General features: G+C 41.2%; 1 protein-coding gene across 1 annotated transcript in view; it reads left to right on the forward strand.

Annotated features, from left to right (window-relative positions):
* Positions 1-1,064: 1,064 nt before the first annotated feature.
* The window catches only part of ppl (periplakin), a 90,192-nt gene continuing 77,479 nt past the window's right edge, over positions 1,065-13,777 (forward strand). Inside the window, 1 exon segment of the mRNA XM_028813888.2 lies at positions 1,065-1,317. Coding sequence (XP_028669721.2) covers positions 1,262-1,317 — 56 coding nt within the window. The 5' untranslated portion in view covers positions 1,065-1,261.

Below are 13,777 nucleotides of genomic sequence, written 5' to 3' on the forward strand. Positions count from 1 at the left end.
AAAAAACATTTAATGTGTTGTGCCCGCTTCAGATCATCATTGATAGGTACTCCAAGAAAACATCGCACCTTCTCAACTACATCCCCTGTGATGTAAGATGGCAGTGTGGTTTGCCTTCTGCTTTCTTAAGTCTGAATTCACTCAAGTGTTTGTGGAATTGTGGTGTTCAAATGTCAAATAGCTACAGTACAAAGTTCCCAGGCTTATCCAGTTAATGTTATTTGCAGCAAGGCCAGTACACATCCTCTGGTAAAGCATAATGCTAACTTATTATTTGCTTACCTGGACATGATGCATGCTCATGCTGGCTCTCATGCAAATTGGATTTCTGCTTCTGGCTGTAAATATTTATTGTGTGTTTCAGTTTATTTCTGCAATTAGGGCACTAAGGATTGAGGTGTCCCGATTTACGATTCTGTGGTGAACAATGAGCGGAGAGCCTCCTCTATTCCCTTAGCCACCCATGACTTAGGGCTGAGCACATTCTAACAGCTGTTTTCTGAGGCTAACAATTACACAAATTAGCACAACAAAATATTTATCTGTGCAAATGCAAAAACATTGCTATGAGCAGATGAGGAAAGCGACTTGGGAACGTGTAAAATAGTAGATGTCATTTTTGCACACTGCGGTGGGTTGGCACCCTGCCCAGGATTGGTTCCTGCCTTGTGCCCTGTGTTGGCTGGGATTGGCTCCAGCAGACCCCCGTGACCCTGTGTTCGGATTCAGCGGGTTGGAAAATGGATGGATGGATGGATGGATTTTTGCACATCTGCGTCAAAACGGTTCATCTGCATAATACGTTCCAGGTAGAAAAATATTTGTAAACTTCTAGGTGTGGGAAGAATGGTGGAGTTGAAACTCTAAATGTTTCACTAGACTGGAATTCGAAGAATCTTTCCATTCAGGTTTGCACGGGTGTCCACTCTTCTCAGCGCCTTCGCCCTGTCGTCGCATCCCCACCTATTCGAGGAGAGGCCGCTCTCTCGGAGGAGGAGGCGTCACCACCTCCGTGGGTGTGGCCGCTGCACGGTACGACTCTTGTTTTTTTTCTTTTTTTGTTTTGCGCTATAGTAGCCAATCCAATCCAGCCAGACTGCGAGCTGGTGCTGCAGGCTGTCACTTCACGGATCGCTTTTACCTGCAACGGACTGAACGGAAAGATAACGCGTGCAGGTGGACTTGGCTGTTCAAAAGGCTGAGCGGAGGAGATATAATACCTGTATTTTAATTTCTTCTGCGGAAGCCTGGAATTGCGAAGATGTCTCTTTTTAAGAAAAAGTCGTCCAAGAGTAACGTGGCTCTAACGCAGACCAAGTGAGTAACTTATTTTAAGTTCGTGAGCCGGGACTGCGCTGGAGTGCGTGCGCAAAGACACCGTAGCAGGTCGGTGACAGAGACCAGAGCGCGAACCCCTCTGGAAATGTCTGCGCGGTGCCCTTGATTTAGTGCTCCGTCTCACTTCATGCTGGCTGTTGTAAAGGGTGTGGCGAGCAAAAGCAGGTTACAGCGTGAGCGATTCAGTAACAGGGACCGGGTGGCCGATTTTCAGATTGATATTTGAGCGCTACAGTGTCCAAAAAATCGTAGGCTGGTTTGTGCAGAGCGAGAGGTGTACGTTCAGGGTGCCGCTGTCAGAACCCTCACCAAAATGGAATCAAAACGCGATCGTCTCCTCAAATGGTCAGAAGGATTCCTCCACAAAGTGTTTTAAGAGATGTCACTGAAAGATTTATTGACGACTATAATTTGGCCCGGTGATAGGTTGTCCATGCGTGTGGTCGTCCCTTCCACGCAGGGGTAATTTCCTTGTGCCCCTTGCTGTGCCTCCGAGAGTGCATAATATGGATGAATTACTAACACTAGTACAGATATTGTTATCGGTATTTTAACATTATGTTCGTTGCATATTAAGCGTATGTGTTCCCATCAATGGTGGGAAAAGTACTATATAAATAGAATGTATTATTCTTATTATTCGGTTTATAGTAAATATAAAGTCCTACAGAGAAAATAGATGGCTGGATATAATAGTATGCTGTGTCACCCAGCCTTGGGTATCCTTGCAGTGTCAGAATATGGTGATATACAGTAGTCTTAATAGCAGCAGCACTAGTATACATTTTATAAGGCGAGTTTGTGACTTACTAGTTTGTGTCTACCAGGGGACTATTGAAGCTTGAACTTCAGGGCCCCTAATCCTGCTGGGGCCCCAGAATCAACTTTAGTCCACATTGCTTAAAATTTTTGGGGGTCTACTGTATGACAATGGAGGTTTCAGAAACATTATATTATAAACATAGTGTACGTCAATACAGGAATTTGAATCAAAATCTTAGATATAGTGGTTGTTCAATTTAAAAAAATAAATGTGGTGATCTTTTGTGGAACAACCCTATTAAAGAAGATGACAGTGGTTTCCCTAGACTTCATTGCCCAATAACAGTTCAAGCTTCAAGGCCCCAAAAATTTAGGTCGCCACTGGTGTCTACAGATATATTGGAAAACATTATGTGATATTACTTAGAATAGCATAAAATTTTCAAACTTGCTTAAATCCAATTTATTAGCAATGTACAGTGCCTTGAGCAGAATGGCAGATAGACTAACTGTACTGTGCAAACTTCTGTTGCAAAATTCAGGCACCGTCTGAAAGTGGATAAGCGCCGTAAATGTGCATGGAGAGTTGATTAATGGTCCGGTTATGAGTTGGTGAGTGAGGGCGCCCTGTGTTGGAGTAACACCTCATTCCTGCCGTGCACTGGATACTGCAGGGATAAGCACTGGCTCACCTCCACTTTGTCTCGGAGGAATATGGGTAGTTTATTATTAATTATAAAGGAAGACAGGTAGAAAATGATCTTTTTTGTCAACTATGTATGAGGAACAACCTGGTCTCTTTTGTAGTGCTCCAGTTTTAAGTCCACAGACTGATACTACTTGGTATGAGGTTATATTTTGAATATATTATTATTATTAATGGCAGAAGTTAAATTAGCATTCTTGGCTTGACTGAGTGTACTGTAACCCACATGAATACTCTTTTAATTCTGTGTGAACCTACTGTACATCTCCTATACTCCAAAGATAAAAGCAATGAACAAACATCTGTAAACCATTGCACTGCAATTCTTTTCACATAACGTGTTTTTGTGATTATTTTCCTTAGAGAAAGGCAATATGTAAAATAAAAGTAATTTGTTGTTTGCTCCCTGGATAGTTAATGATGGAAAAAATGGACTCATTGTATCCCATCCAGGGCAGGTTATTGGCTTAGGTGCATTTGCCTGACCTTGACAAGTAAAGTGGTCTGCAAAATGAATGGAATACAACAATCCAGGCAGTGTGGGTGGGGCATTTGCAGTGGGACCCATGGAGCTGGGGGCCCACCAAGACTCCATAGTTGTTGTTTTGCAAAGCTTAATTTATTATTAATATTCTTTCCTACCTGATAGTGGAATGAAAAGGTGTGATTATTCTAATGACTCCATAAAGCTTAGTTAGGACCATTGCCTTTTTATTTCCTGTAGCTCAGGGGTGGGCAGTGTTAGTCCTGGAGAGCCACAGTGGCTACAGGTTTTCATTTTCAACCCAATTGCTTAATTAGAAACCAATCCTTGCCATTCTCAGACCTTATTTAATTTTATGGCTTGTTAGTCTATGCAATGTAAGGCTCTTGTATCGTAGCTTTTATCCTTTCCAAGGATATCATCCAAATGATTTAAAGTCTAAAACGTATAATTTTCAGTCTGTCACATTTTTCTGTTAAGTGTTTTATTAAATCAAACAGTGCATGATGAACACACACAGATATAGTTGGAAAAAAGCTAGCTGGAGAACTGCTGGCTGCTTTGTTATTTACAACGTATTGCTAATAAGGAGCCATTAAAACACTGAATGCAGCAGTTTAAGATTGAAATAAGCAATTAAGGGTGGAGAACCTTAACAAGCGAGACCACTAAAATGAAGCATCAAAATGTCACTTAAGCAATAAGGGCATCGTCAGCAATAATTGACTTCTCATTAAGAAACTGGGTTGGAACAAAAACCTGCAGCCACTGTGGCTCTCCAGGACCGACATTGCCCACCCCTGCTGTAGCATATATGCTTGATGTATTGCTAATGGTGGTCATTTTTAATTTGGAATTAATTTAATTTTATATCTTCTTCTTCTTATTTATCTATTCTCATTTCTATGTGGGGATGACGTGCTTAATCAAATAAATAAATAAATAAATAAATTACCCCCCCCTCATTTTTTTTTAAATAAAAAAATGTCATTTTATATTAGGGGGCTAATTTATTTTTGTTGCACATGGTTGTGGCACTGTAAGACAGTATCACTATAATAATATCTTCACACGTGTCTTTCATGTCTCAGTAACACCTCTGTGCAGATGAAAAGTGCCACATAAAGGTTAAAAATTCAGAGTGCTACTGTCATTGTCATCATTATTAATAATGCAGAAGAGCTGTAGCTGTAAACTGTCTGCTAACATAATGCTGCTATATGTTTTCTAAACGCACTGTACATGTAGCTGAAGCAGACAACGTTTTTATAGGATGTGCGTGAGATATCGGGACAGTTTAGCTATTAGCTAAACAAATAAGCGACAAATGGACTGAATGGTCTTCTTCTGTTTGTTTCTTATGTTCTTATATGGAAAGTAGTGTAACAACATCAAACTTTGGACTTGTCTTTTTAAATGGTTTAACACCTTTTAGATACCCCTGAACACAATTTGACTGTGTTCTGAATGATTGTGTATGTGTGTGTGGTAACTCAAAAGTGAGCAACTCAATCTGAATAAAACCTGGCACAGCTAATTAGCTCCGTAAAATGCTATAAGTCTATCAAATTTGAGCATAATCCCTCCTGCAGATTTTGCCGTGCAGAGATCTTGACTTTGACACACACTGGCCTGTGATATTTCACTGGTAAAATGACATCTTTATGTAAGAAAAGTCATGTGCTGGAAAACTCCGATTTTTTTTTTAAAGGTTACGCCAAGTTTGCTTGCTCAGATGCTACAGCCGTAGTTATTTTTTTTAAATCACTTATTAATAAGCACTAGATTTTATTATTTTTTTCCAACACGTTTGTTGGAAAAGAAACTCTGGGAGTGGTAGGTGTCTGTTAAAGCTTCAGGCAAATTGCTTGGCGTAGGATTACCAGTCCTTTTCTTTCTCTATACAAGTCCCTGTCCTTATTTATGCAGGCTGTGTTTTGCACTACTGCTTTTCATCCCTTGGGTTCAAGTCACGGCTCCGTGCCCAGTCGGTGTGGAGACTGCATGCCCTTTAAGTGTCTGCACGGGTTTTCCTTCACACCCACTTGTTTTCCTCCTGTATCCCAAAGACATGCCCATTATGTTAAATGGTAGTTCCAAACTGGGCCTGTGTGTGAGTCCATTGTACAGGTTTGGTTCCTGCTCTGTGCTCAGTGCTGCCAGCGTAGGTGATTGATTTTTGAATTCATTATTAACATTTCATTGTTATAGTATTAGTAACTGTGGTGTTTGGTGTGTACAAAATTAATTGTATTGTTGTTCGAAAGCATGGAGGTGTGGGCAACTACATTGCTACCATAATAAAAGTGAATGAATCTACTGCACCACCATAATTTACTCTTTATACAAATACAAGGGAACAATGATTGAAAGAAAGGCTAGGTCTCAACGCCTACAGGATAATGAATTTGCATTGGCAAGCACAAACCTTTTATAGTGTAAGAACACAACGGGGCAAGGCGAAGGGCTGGCAACTTTCTCAGTAGCTCAGTTTAATGTCCTTTGTTATGAGCAAACACAAAAATGCTAAGGACCATCATGGTCCAAACTGTTAAAGTCTCCTACGGAGAAAGCCCTTCTAAGGATCGACTGCCATTACCTTCAGTCGCAGGTTTATTAACCTCCAGTCCTATATACCTGGGGTAGTACTTCCGTGTCTGTGGAGGAAGTGATGTCAGAGGTCTCCCTTTAATTCTTCCTCTATTCTGTGTGTTTAAAGGGAGTCAACAACCACATGACTGTATTCTCTGGTTCTGCCCTTCCTACCATGGCAGAGCCCTGAAGACACTCCCTAGGTGCAGGTGTCTGACAATCTATTATCATAGATTTTCACGTTGACTATTGGGTAGTGCAGTGATTGCCGTTGTTGCCTCACTGCTAGAATGGAATCCTGGACCAATCTTGTTGATCTGGAGCTTGCATGCTCATCCAGTGTGGGTACATCCAAATAAAAGAATTATGTTCAGTCCCACGCTAAGCATTTAAGTCTATGGCTCTTCCAGTGTGGGTGTGGGGTTTCCACCTACATCATCTTGGTTTGGTGACTTGAAACTGTGTGAGTCTGGCCCAGGGCTGAACCCTGAATTTAGATTAAACGGAAGGATGACATTTTACTTTTGTATAGTTCTGTTTCCTGGACATTAAACAGATTATACAGGCAGGCAGTGTGGTGTAGTGGCCAAGGCTTTGGATTTCAAACCCTGAGGTTGTGCCACTTGACACTGTGTGACCATGAGTAAGTCACTTCACCTGCCTGTGCTCCAACTAGAAAAAGAAAAGAAATGTAACCAGTTGTAAGTCACTTTGGATAAAGGCGTCAATGTAAATGGTAATAAACCCACAAGAGGACCCAATGCCATGTAAACAGCACTGAAGCTCAGAGCTGTTACTTATTGCTTCATATTTTTAAGTTTATTAACACTGTTAAGTTTCACGGCACCTATCACGTGCTAGAACTGGCAACTTTGGCCATCTCCTTTTTATATCTGCAGTGCCAAGTCGTTGCTTTTCCAAGTTGTAAAATAAAAAGTTGTATAATAAAAAAGAATTGAAACCAGTTGCTGTTGTGCAACTGCAGAAAATAAATGTCTTTTGTTGCTGCAGAAATGTTCATTTATGAGATCTTTAGGTATGAGACTTGTTTATTCATTAGGTGTATCCAGCATCCTAAAAATGTTCCATTCATTCAACACAGGGTCACTGGTGGGGGGCTTTTTTACAGCATTTGGCCCACTCCTGGATGGCAGAGCACTCACTCACGCATTGATCAAAAGTGCATGTCATTTGGATTTGGAGTGAAGCTGGACAAATAGTCACACAAACTCAGACAGAACATGCAAAATCCACACCAATTATTGCAGGGATGACAGAGTAATTATTGTCGTGTGTGCAGAGAGTAGGCCAAAAACTGAACACAGATCTTTGGAACTGTGAGGAAACGGTGCTAACCACTACCCCTTTCCTCCCGTAGAATAATGTCAATGCTGAAACTACTAACTGGAATAAAATTTATTTATTAACTGTCCAAACCCTTTTCTAGTTGACATATTTGTTTCTTGGGACACCTTGTGCCTATCATGTTTCTTTGAATTATTAGGCTGACAACTTTATCTAAGGTGACTTGGAATATTTGAGATACAATTATTGCTCATTTCCTTTTGTTTTTTCCAGTTGGAGCACAGGCAGGTGAAGTGACTTGCTCGTGGTCACACAGTGTTAGTGTCAAGATTTGAACCCACCACCTTTGGGTTTGCAGTCTCAAGCTTTAACCACTAGACCCCACTGCCTAATGGGAATGAATGAGATCCTGGCGCATTACAGCTTGCACATACTCACGCCAGGTCTGTTAGGGGGTAAGGGAGGTGATTTTGCATTGTGGGAAGAATTATTTCCACAGAAGGCCTCACAGGCAGAAATCAAACCAAGAAGCTAAGTTTTGCAAGGCAGCAAACCAGCTCACTGTATGCATATGCCACCCTATGAATAAATATCACTCATTCAATTTTATGAACCCCTGTTGTCTTGTGTAGGGGTAGTAGGGAGCCTCCAGATGGAGTGCCAGTCCACTGCAGGGCACACACCCACAATCACCCATTAAAATTGCCAGTCGAATCTGTAAAGGAGGCAGCACCAGCTGTTCTCCAAATATAATTTAGAGTGTATGAAAAATAAAGCAGTAAGTCAGTCAGTCATTTTCTAACCAGCTTAGTCCTGTACAGTGTTACTTGGAGTGCTGGGGCTTATCCCAGCCAGCATAGGGCAGAAGGCAGGAACATACCCTGGACAGTCCATCATAGGGCAAACACACACCCCAACCACACACTAGGGCCAATTTAGCATTGCCAGTCAGCCTAACCTGCATGGCTTTGAACTGTGGGAGGAAATCCACACAGACACGGGAAGGACATGGAAACTCCATGCAGGGAGGACCTGGGATGTGTTCTCTGGTCTCCATACTATGAGGCAGCAGCGCCACCGTGCCACCCGTATAAAGCATTAGGTGTGGCATTTAATTGTTATTTTTGTTTTTTTTGCCAAAAATACTTACAAAAGATTCCAACAGTGCTGATACATAATTGCAAGGAAATTAAATCTTGCAAAAAAAAGAAGTTGGGTACACTCCACGAGTTTTGTCTGCACTCCCAGCACTATGCACAGTCCAATCAAAAACAGATTTAAATTGGATATTTTTTTCTTTAATGCCCTGATCCATTTTTTTAATTATGGGATATTAAAGACTTCCTCAGGGGAAAAGAGAGAGTCAAAGTTGGGCTACACCTTGACAAGAATGAGTTAAATGGAGCTCGTTCATTCACACAGTAGGCTGCTGGCACATCAATCAGCATACATTTGGAATGTGGGAAAAAACTGTGATTGATGAAGAAGAAGAAAAAAAAGGTACATTTTTGCCAGAAGGTGCTTTAACCTGGCATTGAGCTTGTGTTGAATGGCGGCTGCATGTTAAATAAGTGAAGGGGTCCCTCCAGGGCAATGGCGCATGAAACGTATCGCACACAGCACAAGATTATGTACACATCCTGTGTTTTATTATTTCTAGCATCTTGAAGGCTTTGTGGTATGGGAAAAATGAACACATATACATGCATGTTGGTACAGTTATTCCAGTTCAGAGTCATGGGGAGCAAAGCCAAATGTAGGTATAGATTTTTGTATGCATGGTGGTATAGTAGCTAGCAAACATCCTTGGTTCATATTCTGCCCCCTTGTAGATCTTGCATGTTCTGCTTGTGTCAGCATGGGATTTCCTCCATTATCCCCAAAGACATACTGGTTAGTGGAACCGATTCCAAACTGGGCCCAGTATGAGATTGATTATGGGATTGTCCATGATTGAACCCTGCGATGCACTGGTGCCCTGTCCATGAGTGCTTCTTGCCTTGCATCCATAGTTTCCATGACCCAGGATTGGGTTCGGTAATGAGACATTATGTATTCATTTCAGTTCACGTTAATTCCCAGATTGAACCTGTAGAAAAAAATGTGTGCATATCTGTGCAATAGTTGCTATCCTCACCTTCAAAGTAATCTCCTTCTGCAGCTAAGTCTTTAGTTAGACGATGTTGCGGTCACTGGAAACACACCTTCTGGAATTTCCTTGAGTTCTTTTGTCACCTTACGCTGAACTTCAGAAATGTCTGAAAATCTTCGTCCTTTCATGGCAGTTTTTATTTTTGGGAGGAGCCAGAAATCACAATGTGGTATTCACAAGTCAGATGAATATGGTGGATAGTCCTTTGATTTCTTAGCCAACAAGTCACAAACATTGAGCACATCGTGGCATGGGGCATTGTCATGATGGATGATCCACTTCTGGCATTGCTGTTCACGTCTTCTCCCTCTTTATTTTGAGCCTCTTATGCCACCCGGAAACATTTGATTTATTCATAGCATCCTCACCATACACCACTCTCAACAGGTTCATCATTACAGTAGCAGTTGCACCGATCTTCACACAAAAGTTGATGTTGACACGCTGCTCTAAATTTTTATTACTTATCTTTACACCATATACAGTACAGACTTGTGTTCCTTGTGTTGCTTTTGCAGCTCCTTGTTCACTGCTGTTCTGAGGTTCAGACACACATAGACACGTGGCACCGAATCGCTGCATGGGCGGCATTAAACTGTCATATAAGAAATAGCGTTTGTGTATGTATGTATTTTGAAGTGAAAGAAAACACATGGAAATGCGGGTTGGGGTCCCTTTAGGAAGCCCTGTTTAATCTAAATGTTCTTCAGACAAAAAAGGAAAGCACAATCGTGGCGACGATAGAATTGGCGTTTCACCCTGATTTCACAGGTTGCTATTGAATTAATGCTGACTTCCGTTAGGACTGCTGGTGCAGATGAGGCGTGGTTTCGTCTGGTGGAAATGTGACATCAGCAGTCATCCAGGTTTTTCTCCTCCTACATTCTGAGGAGACAGATGAAATTAAAGTCAGTGGTGGTGTCACTCTTAATTCTTTTTCCTAATATTTCCAGCACAGACCTGTACAGCATTCTCCCTATGCCCACATGTCTGAGAGTATATATTTATATATGTGTGTGTGTCTACTTAGGCATTAGGGTGTTTGTGGTTCATACAGTAAGACAGATCTCTCCATATATTATTTATCTTATGTATCAAGTGGTCTTTAGGTTTGTGCATCTTTTCTGTAGATTAATAAATAGCCTGCGTCATTTTATTTTCAGTGTTGGTTGCTATATTTTTTAACACAAACCCCATCCCATTAAAGGTTATCAATGGTGAAGGATGTTTTAATAAAGTACTGTATAAATACAATAAAAAGGTTTCAGGCTTAAATAGCCTTGATGACAGCTCCATTCTACAGGACTTAAACCAAACATAAATGCAGGTGCAAGGTGCCAACAGATCGCACCCTACACCGATTGCTGGACTGTGACAAGGCCACCACAGTAAAATGATAACACCTATTTCGCAAATTTGCAAATACTTTAAATGAAACAGATAAAGTAACCTTATTCCATTATCCCTGGATGGTGGTTTACATATTTCTATCACAGTAGACGCCAGTGTCATGTCTTACAGTGGACGCCTAAAAGGCGATTCATACTCATTATTGATGAACTACAAGTTGACAGACTAGCAGCTTTACAATAAAGGTAGAATACCATAACATGATTTTCTCAAACCTGCTTAATTCAAATTCACCTCCCATCACAGATCCCACGCATGCACACACAGGACAACTTTAGAATCACCAGCTGGCTTAACACACATATGTCTGGGAAATGGTAGGAAAAGCAAAGAACCAAGAGTGAACCCCATACAGGCTCAGGGAGAACATTCAGACAGGGACCAAGCATGGCATTTGACCCACATCACATGAAACTGGTGAGGCAGCAGCTAACCACTGCCACTGTGCTCCACCCAACTCATTACTGAATATTAGTGACAGAACGTTTTACATTTCAGGTTTGTTTGCTTCATTTTAAAAAAAAGCAGCAAAACAAAAAAAACCCTCAAAAGCCTTTCTTTATGTCTCTTGGTGTTATTCATTTTATTATCTTTGAAAACTGCCAAATATCATGAACACACTGAAAAAAAAATCTGTAGAAAAGTTCTCAAATTAGCAGATCAGGTTATTCCAGTAAGGAGAGAATGATGGGTGTGCCTGTTTACGAAACATCTCCCAGGGAGCTCCTGAAAGCTGCTGCTAAAGGATGGCAGATCACCAGTCCAGTGCTGAAGGCAGGCTAATGAATGAACGCCATGACTGTGCCATGTCGCAGTGTCCCTTATATAAAGACAAATATTACTCGATGTTGAACACCATCATAAGGCATTCTCCATGTAGTTCATAGTGCAGGTGATTCCAGGATAAGTGTCTCTGGTGGGGACTGAACTCAAAACACTGGGGTTTCCCTTAGCTGCTAGACCATACTGCTTCAAAAGTTACAAATAATCATGAGAAATGGGTCACCTAACATGATCACCTGCTGGGGTGTCACCAGCATAGAGTCTCCCTAAAGGCCATGTCACGTTACACAACTTTTCCAGCAATTTTCAGTCATAGCCCTCATTCACATAAACTTATCAAGTCAAAGTCAGTCTGAGGCTCACCCTCGTGAAGGTCAGTCGTCTAGTCTGACATGCCCAGTGACTCACTCCAGCAAATCCACGACTTACTCTTGACAAAATCAAGTTTGATTTAGTCTTTAGACGAATGGGTGGTCCCTGTAACCATGAGAGCTGACAACCAATGAATGCTCACCTAGAAGTACAATGCATAGAATGCAGTGGTGAGGAATAACAAACATGGGTGTTTTGGACGGCACATATAGAAGAGAAGCTCGACTTTCTGAACTCGACATACTTTTTGACCGACCTTTATTAAGCAGATAGTTATTGGCTGTCAGGAAAAGGGGTGAACATGAGTGCTGGAAAGTCATCCTACACAGTCCCTAAATTTGACATGCCAAGCAGTTTTCAGTCATTTAAACTGACAAGATCAGCAACCGTAGTTGGCAAATCTGATATATCCAACAGCTAGAAGTCACACAATTTGACACTGGCTTAAGTTCTTACTATCTGCTTGATGGCCACCATAGATAATTTTTGAGCTGTGTTTGTGTGTTAGTCTTATCCAATATGGACTTTCTACCAAGTTTCTGTAGGTGACACATTAAGTGGGTCTAACACAGAAGAAGGCCTGCATATTCTGTACAGTTGTTTAATGGACAGTCCAGGCAAACTTGTAATTCCAAAGGTGCCTTTCATCCTGAGCTCTGAAAAGAGCCTCACAGTTTTGGGTTACACCATGCACAATCTGCAAAATTGCTTGTACCTGGCACTTTGGCACACAAAAGTGGTCAATTTGCCTCAGATGAAGCAATAGGAGATGAAGACCAGGTTTACACTTCTCCTTATCACAAGATGACATTCATGAGGAATTTATGTCCCGTTTTGGAAGTCATTGTGGTAGCAACAGGTTCAAAGCAAGAGCTTGCCATGCTATTTTGTGCTTGTACTCTAATCATTCTGTGATCTAGTTTTGGTTTAAATTAAATTTTATATCATAGACTTCACTGTTTGCCTAGAATACTTCATACATAGACGATTGTACAACAGCGCAGAGATGATCACTTCAGTTAGAAGTAACACGACGGCTATTACATAATAAGGCAGTATAGTAGTTTGCACTGCTGCCTCCCTGCTCCAGGAACGTACGTTCAGCTGCAGTAAATATATGTTTATATCTTGCTTTTGACATAACAGTAGTAGAGTGATTTGCACTGCAGCATCCATGGGTTCCAATCCCTCGTCCTCTTGTTTTCTGTGTAGAGTTGCATGTTCCCTATGTATCTGTGTGTGCTTTTCCTTCAGCTTCCTGCCACATCTCAAAGACATGGCTGGGATGACTGGTCACTCTGAACCAAACAAGTGTTGGATTGTGTGTTTGAATAGGCCTTTCACTGGACTTGTGTCCCACCCATGAGTTGGCTCTTGCCTTGCACCCAGTGGTGCTAAGGTGACCTCCAAGTTCTCACAATCTTGTACAGAAGAAAACTACTTCAGAAATGGAATGGTTGGATGGATAGAAGACAGAAGTCCAGTGTGATGAAAAATGTGGATGAAATTCCAGCCAACTGAGGCCATTTTCTGAAAATTGTGGCAGTAGCCGTACCAGTTAAGATGTTTCTTTTAAAAGCACAATTAAATAGTTAAGGTTAAATAGAAACACCATCACCATCACTTTGTTAGCATTAATGGGTGGATCACTAAATTGTTTTTTTACTTTAAATATACAACTATGTGCTGATCAAGGGAAGGTTTGAAAAGTAAAGGCACTATGAAATATAAAACACTGCTTGACTGGCTCAGTAGGCCCCAGTCCTGGGCTGGTTTGTGTCTTGCACCCAATGCTACCAGAATAGACTCCATCCCCATGGAATCCCAAATTGGATTAAGTAGGTTTTTGTTACAATATTGTAAAATATAGCAT

This window comes from Erpetoichthys calabaricus, chromosome 11, assembly GCF_900747795.2.
Source record: "Erpetoichthys calabaricus chromosome 11, fErpCal1.3, whole genome shotgun sequence".
NCBI classification, from domain to species: domain Eukaryota; kingdom Metazoa; phylum Chordata; class Cladistia; order Polypteriformes; family Polypteridae; genus Erpetoichthys; species Erpetoichthys calabaricus.